The sequence below is a fragment of the Crotalus tigris genome, unplaced genomic scaffold (genome assembly GCF_016545835.1).
Source record: "Crotalus tigris isolate CLP2741 ecotype Arizona unplaced genomic scaffold, ASM1654583v1 scf7180000018371.15429387391:27106975, whole genome shotgun sequence".
Taxonomy (NCBI): domain Eukaryota; kingdom Metazoa; phylum Chordata; class Lepidosauria; order Squamata; family Viperidae; genus Crotalus; species Crotalus tigris.
Window position 1 is genome coordinate 26,066,671 of NW_024096970.1, and position 22,155 is coordinate 26,088,825.

A 22,155-nucleotide genomic window follows, 5' to 3' on the forward strand; every position below is an offset into this window, starting at 1 on the left:
CTGAAGAAACCACATGGATAGCAATATAAAGTGACTGATAGTGTTTAGTACTCAACATTTGACTAAAGATGAGCTAAGGATTTTGGGGAACAGTTTTGATATTTACGATGTGGTTATATTGAAGTCTTTGGCAAGCCTAATTATTTGTTCTACCATACATGAAAAGAAAATCCAAAGCTGCAAAGAAAGAATTATAGTGAAGATTTGGAATATAAGAATTAGAAATGTGGGGAAATCCAAACAGTGAAAGACTACACGAATTGACTACTGCACATACTAACATCTTAAGCATCACTGGATTGAAATGGACTTGATTGAATTTGACTGGACACTTTCAGTGAAAAGATCATATTATTTACTACTCAAGATACAAAAACAAGTGACATTACTTTCATAGTAAGGAAGGATACAACAAGGATAGTACTTGGGTACAATGCAATCAACAGCTAAATAATACCAATTAAGCTTAATTGGCAATTAATTAATATCAATTTGATCAAAATCAATGCTTTTATATATTAGAGTTGTCTAGGATATTATTCTAGGAATATTTTCTAGGAAATTATTCTAGGAATAATTTAAAAATTATTTCAAAAATGTATCTTGTTCTAGATTGCCCATTTTTAGTTTAAAAATGTATCCATAATCTAGCAGTCAAATAATATGTACTTACTGGGACATTCACTTTTCTGAACATCTCAGCTCCTTTATGTGCATCCAATAAAGCTATATCCTGTGGAGTGGACACAATTACAGCCCCTAGAAAGAAAGAAACCCCAGGAAAAATCAATATTGTTTTGTTTCATTCGGGTACTTTAATTCCTAGAAGAACCTTTAATAGGCTCAGAAAATAGACTTCTAATTAAAGATTAATGGTGGTTATACTTTACAAAAAAAGTGTATCATTTCACATGTATCAGAGTAGCCAATTATTTCCCTGGTTCCCACAACTCTTAATGCCATTTGCTGCAAAAATTCACTCAACTCCAAAAGCAAACTTTGTGGAAGGGGACGTTGCTTTTTTTTTTTTTTTTAATTTACCCAATAAAAAAGAAGAAAGATTTTTTTTAAAAAACAGAAATTTTAACAGATTTTTAGTTATTATTGTTTTCAATAAGAAACAATATTTCAGAAATGGCTATAATGTATTTATGTTGTTGAAACACAATGGAAGTGCTATTCTATTTAAATATATTACCTCATTTTGAAAGTGACCATGATACAAACTATCTCAATCATATGGGAGTTGACTTTTGGACATGGAAAATGAATATAAAATCAAAAGATTGTTCAGCAGTGGAAACAGAAACATATGGCTCCAACTATTTGGTGGTTTGCAGAAGTGATTCACATAGATTCATATAGATGAATTTTAATATTTCTATATGTATGTGTTTGCAAATATACTTTTTGTGTATTTTTTTCTTTTTTCTTTTTGTTTCTTGTTTTTTGTATTTAGTCAGTTAAAAATACTTTTTTACAAAATGTAGGAACTTTCATTATTTTACAGCAAAACATTTTATCCTGCCCAAACTTTATTTCTCCAGTGATTCTCAACATTTTAGGAGGGGAGGAGCAAATATAGAACAATCTCACTGAGGAACAAGAATCAACCTCTTCTTCCTAAAACATTGGAAGATATATGAATATGAAAGCATTTTGCTCTTTAAAATTAGCAGCTATGACTTGAGATATTGTTCTATATAGAAATGTAACCCAAAACATTTTTTCAGTTTTATAATATTGATTTAATGAACAAGAGGTAGCTTCAGCTATACTTGTTTTAATATGAAACAAAATTTGCTTTCATTTTACAAACCTCTGAAAGTCTTTATAAGTTGCGGTATACAATACTATTAAAGAAATTTTCTCTACAATCTTAATAAACAAAAATTCATTCCTCTTTTTCTAATATTTTCTAATAAAATATTTTTAGAAGGAATAGTAAAGGTGCTACTACACTCGTATCCTCTTTGCAAGTTTCCCATAGACATATCTATAATTTAGATATAAATTCACTTGACAACTCCCCCCATGCCAAGTACAGGCAATTCTTGAGTTATGACAGTTCACTTAGCGACCGTTCAAAGTTATGACCTAACCCCACCCAAGTACTTACGACACAGTTACGAATGTTGTAACATCATGGTAGTCATTCACCCTTATGAATGCCCACAGAGGCACAGCAACATTCTCTCTGCCTATTTCCCACCCTCCCCCCAGATCTCCAAAGGCATTGGCCTATGGATATTCACCTTGCAAAGATCTAGCAAGTCTTTGGTTTCTTGGCCTGGTTCAGTGCTTCAGGCCTTCAGTGCGTTTCCTCAAGGCCTTTGCCGATGAGAATGGAGCACCCCTCCCAGCCTCCGTTCTCGGTGACAAAGGCCTTGAGGAAAGACCTTTGCCACCCTAAACAGAGGCCCAGAGGGACACATGCACCTTTCCCGGTCTCCGTTCTTGGCAGCAAAGATTTTTTGCAAAGATGATTGGAGCCTATAGGGATGCAATCTCTCATCCCTGTGGGCCTCAGCAAGCCTTTGCTCAAGGCAAAACTGCAGCAAAGAGGCTGGAGAGGAGACAGCTCTCTTGATCATCGAGATCTACATAAGGAAAGTGATCTGGTTGGGCAGGAAAGGGGGAGGGAAGCATGAGATATCTCAGTGGATCAGGGGAGGCCTTGGGTGGTCGGAAGCACTACACCCTCCATGGCCTTCTCCATCCTGAGTTACCTTCGTGCACTTAATGATCTGTGCATTCAATTAGCAAATGTGTGGACGAAAGAAGGAAGTGATCACATTCAAGTTACGTGATTCACTCCTACGACTCCTCAGCTTACAAATTTCATTGGCAGGCTCCATTACATTCGTAACTTGAGGATTACCTATAGTGCATTTACAAAATCTATGTATTAGGAATACATTTGGGATGCTACTATATGAATGGAAGAAGGAGTGATAGCTGGAAGGTCATGACTTAAGATTTGGATGATATGGTTATTTGCTGTATGATAAAGTCAAGGTGAATGTAGATTTTAAAAATCATTATGTTACATGTGCCCTATTGAGAATTTGGAATAGATATAAGGCAAAATTGTCTCCTACAATCCCTTTATGTTGTCACAAGAAACCTGTTTTAGAAGGGAAATGATATCTAAACAAAAATATTTAACCTATGCTGACTTGTTAAATTTTTCTCAAGGAGAATTTAACTTAAAAAACAGAGAAAATGTGGAATTAGAAGATTTTACATGCCATTGGTTTCCCTATGCTCATTAATGGAAAGAATTAAGCTGGATAAAGAGTTCTGAATCTGAAAAGGATAACACTGATTTTGATGTGGAGGTCTGTATAAATGATGATCATATTATTGCTAAGATGTATAAACTCTATTGAAATTGGAAACAGGACAAACATGTTAAAATTATATGATAAAATGAGCAATAAACTTTGGATATAATATATAGTTGAACCAATGGGAGAGTATGTAGAAGAAAGGGTTGGAAAAACGGTATATCATTGATATATGGCAACAGATAAACTGTCAAAAATGTATAAGGCAATTTCAATGATTTGTTGGAAATATAATCAAACTGAGAGAACATATGTTCATCTTTGGTTAACATGCAAGAAGCTAAAAAATACTGGGATCAAGTACAGTATGTGTTTTGGTGCAGAAGGTTTTAAAGGTGGAATGTACAATTGAAATCCAAGGGTTTTCTTTGGGGCTTAATGAACAAATAAATGGAAACATTTTTTTATATTTGATAGCAAGAGCGAGACTTATGTATGCTAAAAGGCGGAAGGAATTACAAAAAACTACAATGGAAGAATGGATAGGGAAGTTGGTGGAAGTTGGCGGAGATGGAGAAATTAGCAACCTTGACGAAAGAAAAGATTTGGCAAATTTTATTTCTACTTAGAAACCATTATTGGATTTTTGTGAGAAACTGAAAGAAATAAAAAGCTGGTTTGGAGATTTGATTAGTATTATATGATATAATTGAAATAATGTAGACAAATGTTAGAATAAGAGTGTGATGTATTCTTATATCTATGTTTATACCAAAGAAAGTCAGAAATCATTCTTTTCCTATTTTCTTTACTTTTTCTTTTTTTTCTTTTCTACACTTTTATTTCTTTCCAAGCTGTTTTCTTTTTCTAATTTTCTATTTCTATTTGTTTACCTTTAACTTTGTTTCTTTTTTAAAAAAAACTAATAACATTATTAATAAAAGAGCAAGAATAGATTCATCTGCCCCAAAGACATTATTTGATTGCAATGGTTTTTATTCATAGATTATGGTGAGCAAATGCTGAAAGGGGAGCAACCTCACAGATTCCAAACAAAACCTTTCTCTCTGGCCATATAGTTCAAATGCACCCAGTTGCACTGCTTAAACTACTTTGCAAAACTACCAAAGATACCTGCAATTGGAATATTCTGTGAGATTGACAGCTGAATATCTCCTGTCCCTGGTGGCATGTCAATTACCAAGTAATCCAGTTGGTGCCAGTCAACCTAGAAAAGGTATAAATAAATTAGGGGAGGAAATTCACCTTAAACATCAAGGTCAAACTCCCTGTAGTTTTTAACACCTTTGGAGATAACTTACAGATAAATTCTATTGCTTGGAATCAACATCACAAATTATTATTATTAAAAAGATCCAAACAGAAATGAGTAATACTGCTGGAAAAAGAAAGAGAAAGGGACTTGCAGTTAGATGCCAATTAAACTGATCAGTGATAAAATTGAATCGATCACCAGAGTGCAACAAACCCACATAGGAAGGAAACCTATAAGGAAACCTTCCTTGTAGTCTTACTGCTTCTGTTAAAGTAGCTGATTGCCTCTGTTCCTTACAATTCCAGTGGGTCATTTTGATTTATACTTTTTCTTTAGTGTTCTTCATTTGCATCATGAAAGTAGGACAGCTTAAGATTTTTTCTGTGAAATAATCAGTTAACATGTTTCTATTTATTTATTCACTTCATAGCTGTCATCTCAGACAAGTGGCTCTGGGCAATGTTATGGATGATCATTCACAACTTCTTGATATTAATCAATATTCAAGTCAGATTTTCAAATTATGTGTTCAAAAATAGAAAGACTTAATAGCACTCAGTTTCACCAAAGTTAAAATAAGCTTCATATGCTGGCTTGGACGATGCAGGTAACAAATTACAGACTGATGTATCTTTGCCTGATATTGCTAACAGAAAAGATTAGACCAGTTCGTGTATTGCTTGGTCCCTGGTGAGACATTCTCAAAAAAATCTGAATTACTATGATGCATATATGCATTGTCTCTAGTAAAATTACAATGTCTTATTTAGGATATATGTAATAATCTAATGAAATGCCAATTTAGAAAACAAGCCATGAACTATCATAATCCTTAATATCTTAAATCACAGGAAACAACTATCTTGTGATTCTAGAGCACCATAAAACTTGAATATCAGGACTACCAAGAAACGTAGTGACTCACCAACTGTTTGTACCATCACAAGACTATTGTTAAATAAACTGTTGCAGTGGCATTTCAAACCACTTACGTATGGAATTATGTATTTGGGATTCTTAAATTTCAGGAAAGAGTTGCTGATATTGCTCAGACCAAAAGTAGCAATATTAGCAGTTGAGCGTGTTCTACCTTCCATCACAAATTTATTTAAATAAATAATTAAATAAAATAATTAAAGGAAGAAAGGATAATACAGATCGGTATAGCAGAACTACAAATAATTTTAGAAAGAAACTCAAAGAGAAATCTTCCTAATTCACAGGAATATAAAAAAGGGAAGGTGGTACAGCACAATCAGACTTGCAAAGTTTTGTTACCGGTATTATAACCAATCTCAATAAAAATAGTTTTAGCCTTCCTGTGGAGTTGATTTCTTGGTCCAGCCCACCTCTTGGGGGCTGATGTGAAATGCCTGAACTGAACTCTGCAACTTTCGAGGAACAGGATGACTTGTGAGGTATCCCCATTGCTTTCCCTAAGTCTCATATTAAAATGAAATGTTACCTTCAAGTTGAAGAAAACGTAAATGAATAAAATCTTTAGATTAGATAATTTCATGAAAAAGATTCAGTATATGTAAGACATATTCATAAATAACATTCTACAAAACATGAAATGAATAGTCCTTATCCTCCTAACCTTTTCAGTAGTATGCCCATATACATACGTTCATGTTGTTAAAATATTGACGGCCACAAGAATAAATTCTCTCAAGTTAAGAAAACACTAAAAACCGTCACAGGAATTACTCTTTGCAAATGAACAAATGAGTATGGTTACAAATTTACACCTGTAGTATCCACCATCTGCCATCAACATGCATATGTGGAAAACACTAAAATATTTGCTTCTTTAACATATAGTGTTGTGAAACATTTCAGATACTGGGAATGTGATTACATTTTACTTAAGTATAGCATTCGTCTTTTCTTCTTTAGGAATAATTTTTCTGACTTTTATTGTTGGAGAAACATCATTAGTTGCCAGGTGGCTTTATATATTTTTCCTCTATTCAAGCACATCACTAAAGTTTTTCTGTAAATTGTTCTAATCAATCAGTAAATATATGTGACAAATGTAGTTATTCATATAATGTCAATTCCAGGCCCAAACTCTGAATGATGATATTTCAGAGAAGCAATATTAGGCAATTTTGATGACATCAGTGTTTAGAATCACTGTATAAGAATATAGCCTGCACTGTATCATTTAAAGAATAAAGAAACCCCTGCATACTGTTTTGATAATAATGTATTTTAAAATAGGATTTTTTTTCTTCAGTTAACTAACATATTCCTAGAGCATTCCAATTAAATATGGATGCCAAATCACTCTGAACACTATGTTAGGCCAGAAATAGTTCTAGAAATTGATACAAGTCTGTGATTTCTCTGCTAATTTCCTCTTCAGTTCAGTCACGAAGGATTAAAACCATAAGCTTCTTCTTCATAATAAATATGTTTAATGAATTGATCGTTCGATACATTTATTCTTTTCACCATCAGTGTATATCCTAATAAACTGTGGTACTTTTCATTTATACTCTCTGTAATCATTACTAATAAAAATGTTTCTGGTTTCAATTCATTTTCAAAATTCTCTAAATGTTTTGATGTTTTTTTGCAATACTTCTGAATTCTTTTGCATAACCATCACATATGATGGAACTTTATTGTAGTACTTTTAGTATTTATTTGATAAATAATAAGAAGAAAATAAATAATTTATCAGTCTTGGCAATTGTCAATAGTATTATCATCTGTGAAACATTTTATACTAGCTTTCCCTTAAAGTGTAATTTGGAGTAAATTTTATTATTTTTTTCTTACAACTCTTTTATTGATCCACTCTGATTACTTTCAAATTCTGCATCCATTTTATTGTGCAATGTTTGATTTGTTCTGTCTCTGTACTGTATTTTAGTAATAGCTTATAAATATAAGATTCTTAGTGCTAAATAATGATTTTTATCTAATTTGAAATATTGTAAAAGGAAACTAAACATTGTACAAATTGCAACAGAAATATATCAGTGCATAACAATTTTGTGCATTATATCTGTTACAAACACTTTGCAAAATCAAAAGTGTAGCTCAAACTTTAACACTTACTTAAAACTGAGATCCAATTAAAATGCGTTGTCTATGACAAAGATTTACATAGTCCTGCTATGCCAACATCTTGGGAACAAAAGAGCAGCATCTAATTCATTGCTACACATTTGTCTGCTGTTTCAAATGTATTGGGAAGAGTACAATTAAATTATATCTCTGTTGTCTTGAGAAAATCTATATTATCTAATTTGGTTGCCGTATTTGATAATGTGATACTCGATTATAAGAAAGGATTATATTTCAAAATTTTTAGTAAAGAACCCATTGCACATTGAAGTCTTATTTTATGTGGGAAACTATAAACTGCTTTTACTGTTGGTTGCAATAAAATGCATTAAATACATATTATATCTGACTGACTTAATTTTTTTTTACATCTTTGTTTTTCAAATGCATGTCTCAATCTCTTGAACCCCTTTAAACTCAATGTATTACATCGTGAACCAAGATTAAGGAAGCAATTGAAGATGGTTAGGAAAAGAAGAGTAGGAGCTATTCTTCCAGATCAAATAGACCAACAGGAAGTTAACATCTACAAAAATGTTTAATATAAAACTACTAATGAAAATAGCTCTAATCCTAATCTAATTGGTGACAAAAAGTGGGGAGAGATTTAGGATCATTACACTGAAACAAAATGATTTATTGAAACTAATGCATAGGATACCTGAATAGTCATTATACAACACTGTACTCTGATCAGAAAATTAATAAACAAACCATTGGTAACAAGCTACTGCTACAAACAGTAATATGTATAAATCTTTAAATGCAGTGTAGTAAATAATAGCAATTGTCTGATAATAAAACCAATTGCTATGACAGATTTTATTTTCTTTCCTGGATCTTCAGGCAAGCTGAAAAAGGTACCCAGATTATCCTGAGATAGTATTAAAAAGTCCTAGTTTATACACAAAACAGGAAAAAAAGCCTGATTAGAGGGAAAGTCCTTATTAAAACTTTCTGCAATCACTATGGGAAAATCATTAATGGCTATTATGTCAAGGGACTATATTTCTTTTTGTTCCTAGATGTGTAGAGTAAAACTATTTCTTTAGTTGCTAGGTAACAACAGACTCAGTATATATCATTATCAAAATGCATAAGAAGAAATTGCCATCTGCTTCCCAATTGGGAATTCCATTGACTAAAGTAATATTGCAGTTTCTGAAACATCATCCCACATCTCTTCCCATAATCAATTAATCTTTGGTCTCCTTAGAAAATAAGCACTAACGTTAGCACCCAAATCTATGTTTTGATTCTAACTTCAGAATAATGCCATATGTAATCAGGTCCACTCCAACCCTGGCAAGTTATTAAAAATATAATTGGAATCAAATGTTCTATTTTCACTGCTTGAATTTCTTCCATTAATGAAAGCTTTTTCCAATTTGGTGCCCTCCAGAATTACTCAACCAGCATAACTATTTCAAGGGTTAGGATTATTGGGGAATTGACATCTATATAGGTAGGCAGTGATTAGTGAGAGTTTGCATAGTGCAATATTTGATTTAGTGTGATTTATAAATTGAGACCAGGTTCTGTTTAATGTGAGCCAAGATTCAATTACTGCAAAGCTACCATACATGTATTGAGGCTAGCACATGTATTGAGGCTAACACATGTGCACAGTTGTTCTTTTGGTTTTAGACACTAATTATCATTTGTGCAAAATAGAGAAGAAGATTCTATTCGAGGAAAGCTCAAAAAAGTTTATTTTGAAGAACTACAGCAGAATGCAGGAGATAGCAAGTATGCTTTGTTTATGGGTTTATCTTCTTTTGCTGTTATACAGCACTTCATTAATAGATGTAAAAAATTATGTTTAAAAATTTTAATTGCCTAATTTTGTCAAGTTGGAACCCTATTTTCCACTGAAATATCACTTTGAATAATGTGAATTTGAATAATGCAACCATTTTGTAGGATTCATTAACCACACTAATTGGGACCTACTTATACATCCAGAGGGCACTCTGGCTGTAGAAGGGCATGTTAATGGAATCAGGAAAATGGAAGTTCTCCATTTTCCTGCAGCTCCTTTCATAACCTCTTAATTTTCTTTGGAGGTTCTGCAACAGAATGGGAGGGCTCTGAAGAGGAGTCAAAGGTGAGAAACAGAAAAACTCGCCAATGCTTATGTAATATTGGATTCTGTTCTGTGTGCCATTACTAGGAAATGTTTTTTTCCACTATGGCCACAAGTAATTGCCACAAAAGATTACTTTTAGCAATATACTGGAAGATCTTATGCTTAAGATTTTTGAATAAATTAAAGCTGACAGCATTTCAACAGATGAAGATAGTAGCCATTAATGCCTTCTTAAATGAACAGTGCAAAGAAATAGAAGAAAACAACAGAATAGGGAGGACCAGAGATCTCTTCAAGAAAATTGGAGATATGAAGGGAACGTTTCATGCAAAGATGGGCATGATAAAGGAACAAAATGGCAGAGACCTAACAGAGGCAGAAAAGATTAAGAAGAGATGGCAAAACTACACAGAAGAACTATACAAGAATGAGCTTAACATCCCAGATAACCACAATGAGATGGTCATTGACCTCGAACCAGACATCCTAGAATGTGAAGTGAAATGGGCCTTAGAAAATCTGAGCAACCACAAAGCTAGTGGAGGTGACAGTATTCCAGCTGAGCTATTCAAAATCTTAAAAGACGATGCAGTAAAAGTGCTACACTCAATTTGCCAGCAAATTTGGAAAACTCAGCAGTGGCCACAGGATTGGAAAAGGTCAGTTTACATTCCAATTCCAAAGAAAGGCAATGCCAAAAAATGTTCAAACTATCGCACCATTGCACACATTTCACATGCTAGTAAAGTTATGCTTAAAATCCTACAAGCTAGACTCCAGCAGTATGTGGATCGAGAACTACTAGAAGTACAGGCAGGATTTCGAAGAGGCAGAGGAACTAGAGATCAAATTGCCAACATACGCTGGATCATGGAGAAAGCTAAGGAGTTCCAGAGAAACATCTACTTCTGCTTCATTGACTATGCTAAAGCCTTTGATTGTGTGGATCACAACAAATTGTGGCAAGTTCTTAAAGAGATGGGAAAACCAGACCATCTTATTTGTCTCTTGAGAAACCTACATGCGGGTCAAGAAGCAACAGTGAGAACTGGACACGGAAACACTGATTGGTTCAAAATTGGAAAAGGAGTCCGGGAAGGCTGTATACTGTCGCCCTGCCTATTTAACTTATATGCAGAGCACATCATGAGAAAGGCAGGGCTAGATGAAACAAAAATTGGAATTAAGATTGCCGGGAGAAATATCAACAACCTAAGATATGCAGATGATAGCACTCTAATGGCAGAAAGTGAAGAGGAACTAAAGAGCCTCTTGATGCGGGTGAAGAAGGAGAGTGCAAAAGTTGGCTTGAAACTCAACATTAAGAAAACCAAAATCATGGCATCCGGCCCTCTCAATTCCTGGCCAATAGATGGGGAAGAAATGGAGGTAGTGACAGATTTTATTTTTCTGAGCTCCAAGATCACCTCAGATGGGGACTGCAGCCAAGAAATTAAAAGACGCTTGCTCCTGGGGAGGAAAGCTATGGCAAATCTAGACAGCATACTAAAAAGCAGAGACATCACCCTGCCAACAAAGTGCGTATAGTCCAGGCCATGGTTTTCCCAGTTGCAATGTATGGCTGTGAAAGCTGGACCATAAGAAAGGCTGAGCGCCAAAGAATGGAGGCCTTTGAACTCTGGTGCTGGAGAAGACTCCTGCGAGTCCCCTGGACTGCAAGGCGATCCAACCGGTCAGTCCTAGAGGAGATCAACCCTGACTGCTCTTTAGAAGGCCAGATCCTGAAGTTGAAACTCAAATCCTTTGGCCACCTAATGAGAAGGAAGGACTCACTGGAGAAGGGCCTAATGCTGGGAAAGATTGAGGGCAATAGAAGAATGGGACGACAGAGAATGAGATGGCTGGATGGAGTCACTGAAGCAGTAGGTGTGAACTTAAATGGACTCCAGAAGATGGTAGAGGACAGGAAGACCTGGAGGAACATTGTCCATGGGGTCGCGATGGATCGGACACGACTTCGCAATTAACAACAACAACAACAACAATGTCTTCCACTTTCTTCCATAATGGCTAGTAATGTTAAATATTATATGTTTTATCATCAGATGTTGAGTTTTATTACTGTATTTCACTTATAGGATGAAAAAGCCTAAATTCTATGATGTCACATACAGTTTCTTTATTAAGGATGGACACATTCAAAATAAGGTATCTGAAAGGTCAAACTTTTCATCTGCAGTTCAGAAAAATATCAGACATCTATTACAAGGCAGGAAGAAAAATTATATAGATATGGTTGCTGTGGAATCAATAAAAGTGTCATGATGAGGAAGGCTGGCTTATAATGACTGCCAGAAACTTTCTGGAATTTCAAGCAGAAGTATTTCCTAGAGCACTGATGGCGAACCTTTTAGAAACCGAGTGCCCAAAAACTGCCCCCACTCCCACCCCGCTCGTGCCCCCCACCCTGCCCACCCACAGGGTCACCCACTGCCTCCACAGTCCACCACAGATCACCTAGGTAGCCCAGCAGCGCCATGGCGGCCACACCCTTTGCCCACACCCCGCAGCATCATCTGCTCGTGATGGGGTGCGAGGGGGGAATCTTGTCCCCACTGCCTGGCTGCCATGTCCTTGGCTGCGCTGCTTCACATGGGCCACGCCCGGTGGTGATTCTCCTCTGGGGGGTTACTGGTGAGGAGCGGGCTGCGTGGGGAGGAGGGGCTGGGGCAACGGTGCGTATGCCCACAGAGGTTCTGAGTGCCACCTCTGGCACGTGTGCCATAGGTTCGCCACCACTGTCCTACAGCTATCAAGAGATCTCAGAGATTTAAAAAAAAAACCTTCTGCAGTTAAAACATACTTTCCTTGCATTTCCTTATAGCTATGGAATTTCTGTGTTATAGATTAATATCAAAGTGTTAACCAACAAGCTGCTATATTCACTCCAGCTGAAGCCAAGATCTGCAGAAAGTTTGAGGACAGTTTAATTAAGTTTAATTTTAAATATTGAATGATATATTTGTTAACAAAGAAAAATGTTTTGCTATTATGTTTTCAAAACTTCCATACTGTATTAAAATATTGATACTGCATTTGATATAAGCATTGTTAGAAGCTGTTTTATTGTAGAGTTATAATCACCAATGAAGTTAACTTAAAACAACTTTTTACCTGTCTCAGTAATTTCTCTATAGCTGACATTACCATGAGTCCTCTCCAGACAATTGGTGCAGTCTCTTCCACCAAGAAACCCATAGACATACTAGAATTAAAGGCATTTTTCCAACATTCAGACATGATACAAACAACAAAATATAAAAAGTACATAGATACAAAGATAAAGGGCTTACCATGAAATTCCATAGTTCACAAGAGGTCTCATTAGGTTTTCTAGAACAGAAATTATTTTTAAGAATAATTTTTTGGAAAAAGTATTGAACTCCTCTCAATGTAAATAGTTTTAAACCAGAGGCTCATTGTACAGATCACATCTAATCTAAAAAAACCGATATGTGGAGCTTGATTTCTGGTGGATATGATAACAAGATTTTAAATATTTTAATCTATGTACATATCTATTGAAGACTGATTTGCCAAATGACAAGCTTACAGGATTTCCTTCGTGTTTTTGGATTTGTCTAGGTCTGTAGAGATCAAGCACTATCCAAAAACGCTAAGAAATTCCTAGAAGCTTGTTATTCAGCAAATCACTCATCAATAGATACATACAGATTAACCATATTTAAGCTAAACATATATTTGTAAGTCTTTACTGTTGTTTTTCATTAATAAACATATAAAAGTTATATTTAAATATTTTAATTGCCTATTTCCATCGAGCTTGAACCAAGTTCCTAATTTTCCATAGAAACACTACTTGAATAATGCAAATTAGAATTATGCAATCACGCACTAATGGAAACCTCCCTATACAGGTTGTTATCTCCTATGACTATCATTTTGTATATATGAAAGTTATCAATCAAAATTCCAGAAGATGCATTTTAATGGAATTTAATAAATGTGTGGGTATTGCCTTTAGCATCTGCAACCTTTCCTAACAGGTATTGTCAAACATCTAATAGATGTTTTAGGAAATATTTAGGGATATTAGTATAATTTAAGATGACAATAATCCTTTTGCATTTCCATAGGGACAATGGCAAGTCTAGAAAAGTTTATAGCTTTTCATTTAAGGTTATTATGTATAGAGAGATAATTGGTAACTACAGCATAAAAGAAATATTAAATAGAATGCCACAAAAATGGTTAAATTCTTTACTCAAATTCCATTGGAAAGAAAGCCTGAAAAACAAAGACGGGAAGAGAATATTGATGAAACAGCTAGTACTTTGCTTGAAATAATTTCAAGTGTGATTCCACTGCTGAAGAGACAACCACAATTCAATAAAAGTTACTTCTCTCTCAGGAGTTAGAATTGTAGCATAAATCCTGGAAAATATCTTGAATATACAGCTTGTTCTTTGCTAAAGTATAGCCTCATCCTGGATAGCAGTTTTTGTATTTGAAATAAGTATACATAAAATTGTAATTAACAATTTTAAATGTCTAAAATGAACATTTGATTTTTAACAGACTGCTGCAGTTCCATCTTTTTTCACAATTATCAATGTTAATAATCATAGTAAATTATATTTCAGTGCAGTTACTCAGTAGTTAGTTTGCCATACAGAAATTTAATAAGGAACACTGAAGCAGACAGAGCACATAAGATTATCATGACAAACAAAATCATAATGGAATTTTTCCTCTGTATTCCTACAATAACAGCTGCATAGACTTTATGAGATGTGAATTACAGTAACATATTGCAGGCATAAAACTGACGAGTATGACTAAATATTACTAATTTTTATACTCAATAAGCAAATTCAGCTTCAACAGAAGGATAGAAATAGCCTCTCGCTTTCCATTTTCAAACAATTAAAATTTTCAGTACTTCAGTGCTACAGTACTTTTTTTTAAATCTCAGCAAATAAAAGCTTTCAAATGTTTCAATTCTTCCTGTTTATCTAGGATTGTTCTTCTCTTCCAGCACATTTCTTGGCAGCGTTAGACTACCTCTCTGTTAGAAATGTGCTGAGTCTATAACTGTTAAATTCCCAATTGGAAAGCAAATGCATTCTTGATTCTTGCATATTCACAGGGACACAAAATCATCTTTCAAGGGTAATGTGTATCTATGTTTTGTGAGAGCTAATGATGTGTAGTTTGGGGTTTGGAGCAGGAAGACAAAGATACTATTCCACTCTCAGCCATGGAAGCTCACTGGCTGATTTGAGACTAAACCACTATCTCAATCCACCTCCCAGAGTTATTGCTGGGAGAAAAATTGCCTGGAGCTCCTGAACGCAAGATAGGATTAGAAAGGTCTAATAAATGATCTAATTGTTTAATCCTCTTAAAGTAAGCAGAAACTTACTTCAGAGTCTTATTAGAAAAATTCTTGGTGGTTAATGTAAGAGTTCGCATTTCTCTAGATTCCTTTAAATCAGTGATTCTCAACCTGTGGGTCAGGACCCCATTTGGGGTCGAACGACCATTTCACGGGGATCGCCAAACAACGCAGTCCGCCATTTTTTCCCCTTTTCCTTAGCTGTGCTACTCCCTTTTATTCTATTGGCTTTTGAAAGCCAATAGAATAGACTCTCTTGAACAGAGTCTAATTCTATTGGTTTTCAAAAGCCAATAGGAATTGTCCAGGCTGTCTCTGCCCTGCTAAGCCCGCCAAAAGTCCCATTCTGCAAACGGTGCTGCACCAGTTGAGTAGTCCTCGACTTACGACCGGTTGAGTAGTCCTCGACTTACGACCGGTTGGGGGTCGCAGCATTAAAAAGGTTGAGAACCACTGCTTTAAACTCATAGGCTAAACAACTACCTCACGATATATGACATGGCTTAAGTTACAGTCTACCTCGTGGAACCCCCAAAATTTTGTAGCATCAGCTTCTATAATTTCAGGCTTTGATGTACCTGAAAATAAAGCAACGTTATACATACTGCGGGCCACACATTTTTATCTAGTAAGCCTCTGTTAGAAAAAGACCCAGAAAAATTGGTGTAAAGGGTGTTCTAGTAGACAGTATGTCATTCCAGTAAAGAAAAAAAAAAGCTATTCAGTACTGGTGAGAGCCAGGGACAGTTCCATTGAGGGCCTGTACTATTCTCTGCCGGTAAATTAAGACAAGCTACCCTTGTGTAAAAAAAAAACAAACAAAAAAAACCCTTAAAAATGTTAGTCCCACTATTTTTTTTTCTTGCAAATCCAGAAGATAAATGCTTGCACAGTTAGCAAAATCTCTGTAATGGAAAATAGAAGAGCACTGCAAGTGACAGCTTCACCCTCCCCCATTTCCCACAATTGTCAGTCTGGTTTTAAACCTGCTATTTTGTTGTTGTTGTTCTTTAAATACTTATCAGAAAGATCTCCACCTGCTTACATCAGAACCATGGAAACCTGAACCACCTTGAAGGCACTTTCTTGTAAATACTTCAACGCAAAATAAATAAGCAATTATTTGTTTTCTTTCTCCTCAGTACAAACTACAAACTTTTCTCCTGGCCCTCTTTCAGCAATCTGCAAAAGAAACCTGAACTCGCCTTCTGCTCTTCACGGGGATAAGAACTTCTCTGTGTGGTTGTAAGGAGCACTTCCCACACCAATGTATCTAAGAAATATAAACAGCTGCAGGAAAACTCAGAACTCTGTATATACTCCAGGAAGTTAGACAAATCCTAGCAAGATCAGAAGCTGGTTCTCATGACAAGCAAGAGGCTATTTTATAGATTCAATTATTTGTTTTACTTAAAATATATAAGTATCCTTACGTATGGCCTTCCACAGCAGTTTATAGGTAGTCATCGACTTATGACCACAATGGAGCCCAAAATTCCTGTTACTAAGCGAGACATTAAATGACTTTTGCTCCTTTTTACAACCTTTCTTGCCACAGTTGTTAAGTGAATCACTGCAGTTGTTAAATTAGTAACCCCAAAGGTGCTTTTTTTCTTTTTTTATACAAAAGAAAAAAAGTTAAACAATACATATATAAAAAAAAAAAAAAAACCCACCCCACACCCCTCCCAAAAACCCTCCCTTCCCCCCCCCTGAGCTTCCCAGAGCAGAATATAGGCTTGAGAAATAAAAAAAAAATAAAAATTAAATTAAAAACTTTATGTTTATATATATAAAAAAGATATCTATAATATATATAAAAATAAAACTTATGAAAAAGCTATATGATATTTTTGTATACCCAATCTAAATTGTATAAATTTTATCCATTTGTCCCAGATAGCAAAAAACTTCTCTTGCGTTTGTTGCTTTAAGAAAGCCGAAATCTTTGCCATTTCCGCCAGATAAGCTACTTTAAAAAACCATTCCTGCAATGTAGGCAAAGATTCCTTCTTCCAATATTGTCCAACTAACAGCCTCGCGGCTGTGATCAAGTTTAACATCAATACAACCTCCTTTGTATCACAATCTGTAACAATACCTAACAAAAATAATTGCGGAGTAAATTTTACCCTCCTTCTAAAAATTCTCTGGATATTCCACCATATTTTGATCCAAAATGCTTTTATCTCTCTGCATGACCACCAAATATGATAATAGGAAGCCTCCTTATAACCACATCTCCAGCATTTAGGTTGCACGTCAGGGTACATGTAAGACATTTTTTGTGGATCAAGGTGCCATCTATAAAACATTTTATAAAAATTCTCCCTTAAATTCTGTGCTTGAGTAAATTTGACATTTCTCACCCAAATAATTTCCCAGGTGTCCAATGAAACTGGCTCACCAAAGTTCTGCGCCCATCTAATCATACAATCTTTAATTAGTTCCGTTTCTGAGTCCAATTCAACTAAAACCCCATAAATTCTCTTAATGTGGGTTTGTCTTTGATCCTTCAGTTGCTTAATAAGATTTTCATCTTCTCTAAGAAAACCCACCTTACAATCCATCTTCCATCTATCTAGTAGTTGCCTATATTGGAACCAAGAATAAGTAAAATTTTCTTGTGCTAATTCTTCCCGTGATTTTAATTGCCAGTTTTGTCCATCCCATTTAAGTAACTGTCTATAAGTCACCATATCCATTTTAACCCCTCTTTTTATTCCTTCTATCGCATGCCAAGGTATAGCCCATAATGGTACTTTAAAATCACTTTTATAATATTTTCTCCAGATCCTAAGTAAAGAAATTCTTAAAATATGAGATTTAAAAGCCCAATCTATTTTTTTATTAAATATTAAATAGGCATGCCACCCATAAAGTAAATCCCATCCCTCTAGATAAAGTATCTCAGAGTTTGTCAAATTTACCCAGTCACTAATTAATGTTAAAACCACCGCATCATAATATAATTTCAAATTTGGTACCTTGAGTCCACCCCTCTCACGGAAGTCTTGCATAATTTTGAACTTAACCCTTGGTTTTTTCCCTGCCCAAATAAATTTATTGAGACCCTTCTGCCACTCATTTAAATTAATCTCATTTTTCAAAATTGGTAACATTTGAAACAAAAAAAGAAACTTGGGTAGAATATTCATTTTTATCACTGCAATTCTTCCCATGAGGGATAATTGCAACTTTTCCCAATTTTTCAAGTCTTTCTGTACCCTGACCCACAACCTTTCATAATTATTTTTAAATAATTTTGCATTAGAAACAGACAGCATCACCCCCAAATATTTTACCTTATTAACAATCTCAAAACCCGTCGAGTTAACCAAAATCTGCTTCTCCTGACTCGACATATTTTTAGGTAAAATTTTAGTCTTATTTACATTAATCTTAAAACCCGAGACCAAACCATAATGGTGAATCAACTGTAATAAGTTTACTACAGAATAATCAGGTTGCGACAAAGTAACAACCAAGTCATCCGCAAAAGCTCTCAACTTATATTCTTTTTTATTAACATATATTCCTTTAATTTCCTGAGAGTCTCGAATTTTGATCAATAATATTTCCAATGTTAAAACAAACAACAATGGCGATAAAGGACACCCCTGTCTAGTACCTTTCTCTATTGTAAAAACCTCCGACAAACCTCCATTAACAATAAGTTGTGCTGTTTGTTTTTGATATATTACCTTAAGAGCTTGTAATATGTTTTCACCAAAATTCATTTCTTCCATTACTCTTAGCATAAAATGCCAATTCAGTTGGTCAAATGCTTTTTCAGCATCTAAAAATATGAGCCCTGCAGGAACTTGGTTGTTCTTATCTAAGTATTCTAATAAATTAATAATTTGTCTAACATTGTTTTTCATATACCTTCCTGTTATAAACCCTGATTGATCTTTATGCACAAGATGATGCACCACCCTCATAAGCCTATTTACCAAAATTTTTACAAATATCTTATAATCCACGTTTAAAAGAGATATAGGCCTATAATTTTTGGTAAAGTAAGATCTTGATCCTCCTTTGGAATCAATGATATAAAAGCACTACGCCATGAAGGAGGAATCTCTAAACCCTGTAAAATACCATTAAAAAGATCATTTAATGGTTGGATCATCTCCTCCATTAAGGCTGAGGAGAATTCAATCCATTAACATTCCAGGTCAAAAACTTTGCCATCTCCCTTGGCACGCAGCCTGGAGAAGACACCATCAAACTCTGACAGAGCTGCGTGTGTTGCATAACTCTTGGGTCTTGCTCCTCCCACCGGCGGTGATGCACTTCCAGGAGAATTCTCTTTGGGCTCTTTTTTACGTTGCTCTTTCTCTTTACGCTTATAGGCTGCACGAGTCATCCTCTGCTCTTTAGCCTCTGTTTGGCGTTGCTTTGCCACTTCTATCATCCCTGCGGAAACCAAATCTAGTGCCTCAGATTGCTGCTCAGGTTCCTTACCACTCAAAGATTTCCGACCAGATGAAGTTGAGCCTGCACTCAGGACCGAAGTATAGAAATCTCTAGCTTTGTCAACTGTGTTCAATCTGTAACGTGTCCCAGCATGGCTCAAAACGATACCCATCGGAATTTCCCATCTGAATGGCATCGATCTAGCTTTAAGCTCATTGGTTAAAAAAGCAAAGTCTTTCCTACTTCTTAAAATTTTAGATGGGATTTCCTTTAGAATGATGACATCTTGGGCGGCAATCTGAAATCTTTTGTTGTAAAAAGCTTGTATAATCTCATTCCGCAGGGACTTCTTTGTAAAGTAAATCACCACATCTCTGGGCAAATTCTTCTGCTTAGCAATCCAGGAGTTGAGTCTATAAATTTTTTCCACTTCTCTCTGTAATTCTCCTTTATCCATATCCAAAGCCAGCGCCAGATCACTAAAAACCACCTCCATCAAATCTTGATTCATATCTTCCTTAAGGCCTCTAATCCTCAGAGCATACTCCATCTGTCTGTACTGAAACATCAAAATATCTTCTTGTGAGGAGTCCACCTTCCTTTCCACGTCTTGAATTTTGTCATCTAAAGAGTCAACTTTGTCTTCCACTTCCTCAAGCCTTGCATCAAGCTTAACCACCACAGTAGCCAAACCTGAAACAGCTGCCAGTATATCTTGTCGTAATTCATTATTATTTTCTTGCAATTTAGACTTTATCCCCGTTATCTCTTCTTTGAGATCAGATTTAATTTCTGATTTAATCTGTGAAACAAATTGAGTCATTTCCTCTCTCATTTGAACTACAATCTCTCCCATTATGCCTCTAACCTCTTGTACTGAAAGTCCAGGTAGAGGAGGGGAGGGTGGTGGCTGAGCCGGTGGTGCATGTTTAGATTGTTGTTGTAACTGTGCAGTGGAAGTTATAGGAGAAGAAATAACCTTGGGTATTGAGGAAGGCTGCTGCCTCTTTGAAGCCATTTTAAAAAGCACAATTGTCACTTCCCTTTCCCCTCCAGCCAAAAAGGGAGGAGGAAAAAAAGAAAAAAAGAATTTTTAAAAAGAGACAAACTATAATCATTAAAAGTCCAAAATAAATCCCAAGAATAAGTAGTAAAAGAGCAAACAATTCAAAAGAAAAAATTCTAAGCCAAAAGCAAAAGCAAAAGCAAAAAACAGTCCTTAAAAAGGGAAAGTAAAACAAAAGAGAAAGGAAAAAAAAACTCCGACACTTTCAAAACGCCATCTTAAGTCCTTTCACTAGTATAACAAAGAAAAGGAGGAAAAATAGTAAAAATCAAAAGATAAAAAAATAAACACCTAAAATATAACAAAAAATCCTTTAAACTGCTCCGTCCGTTTAAAAATTACTCACCAAAATGCTGTAAACACGGAGATAGAAGCGGCGGTTTCTTTTGCTTCCTAGGAAGCAAAAACAGCTGGGAGGCGGAGATCAGCAAGAGCTCCGAGGGAACACTCCTTTCACCCCCTCTAGAAATAAATCCAGAGGGGGTTCAGGGGTTCTACCTCTACTCTTGCGTTCTCTGTCCCTTCCCTTTGCCCGGGAAGGGGTTTCCGAGCCGCGGGCCAGCTGATGCGCGCTGCGCTCCGCGGCTCTGACACTTCCCCAGCTGGACGGCTAAAAGCTAGCCGCCATCGCCGTCGCCTCCCACCGGAAGCTCAAGGTGCTTTTTTTCAAAAGGCAACTGGACTTCCTTTGTTTTTGCTTGAAGACATTTCACTTCTCATCCAAGAAGCTTCTTCAGTTCTGACCTGAAGCTGCTTGGATGAAAAGTGAAACGTCTTTAGCAAAAACAAAGAAAGTCCAGACGTCTTTTGAAAAAAAGCACCTTTGAAACAATAACCTAGACGATGGAGAATCCCCATAGATATATTAGGTTAGTAACACGGCTGTTAAGTGAATCTGGCTTCCTCACTGACTTTGCTTGCCAGAAGTTTTCAAAGTGACCCCGGGACACTGCAACCATCATAATTAGGAACCAGTTGCCAAGTGTCTGAATTTTGATCATATGATCAGGGGAATGCTGCAATGGTTGTAAATGGGGAAAATGGTTACAAGCAGTGGTAGGATTCAGCCAGTTTGCACCACTTAGGCAGAACCGGTAGCTAATTTTTTGTTGCCCAGGCCCAAAATGGACTTCCAGAAGCGGCATCCATACAGAGAACCGGTTGTTCACATATTTGAATCCCACCACTGGTTACAAGTCTGTTTTTTCAGTACTGTTGTAATTTTGAACGATCACTAAACAAATGGTTGTAAGTCAAGGATAACCTGTACCAAAAAAAACAAAATAGCATCAGTTTCTGGGAAAACTGTGATATCCAGCCTGACTTACTTGATGTCACTTCTGGATTTCCTTTCAGATTCATCATTTTTGGTATGGACGGCCCATATACATCTGCATCAAGCAATCCAACTGCTTTTTTCTGTGGAAGGAAAATGCACATCTTTATACATATTCTTCAAACAGGAAAAATTAACCACAGCAACACTTGAATTATATTTTCTCTAACAGTTACTTATTAAAGCAAGACATCTGAAAATTCACCAAAATTCTA

General features: G+C 35.6%; 1 protein-coding gene across 3 annotated transcripts in view; it reads right to left on the reverse strand.

The window, feature by feature from the left end:
* The window catches only part of NUBPL (nucleotide binding protein like), a 73,837-nt gene that overhangs the window by 25,872 nt on the left and 25,810 nt on the right, over positions 1-22,155 (reverse strand). Inside the window, exons 4-8 of one of the 3 annotated variants that reach the window (XM_039351885.1) lie at positions 21,933-22,023; positions 13,051-13,090; positions 12,872-12,962; positions 4,425-4,518; positions 674-759 (exon numbers count right to left, since the gene is read on the reverse strand). In XM_039351885.1, the coding sequence (XP_039207819.1) occupies positions 674-759; positions 4,425-4,518; positions 12,872-12,962; positions 13,051-13,090; positions 21,933-22,023 (402 nt within the window). Of the gene's footprint in view, positions 1-673; positions 760-4,424; positions 4,519-12,871; positions 12,963-13,050; positions 13,091-21,932; positions 22,025-22,155 lie in introns of those variants that run through there. The other 2 variants (XM_039351886.1, XM_039351887.1) reach the window with 2 other exon arrangements.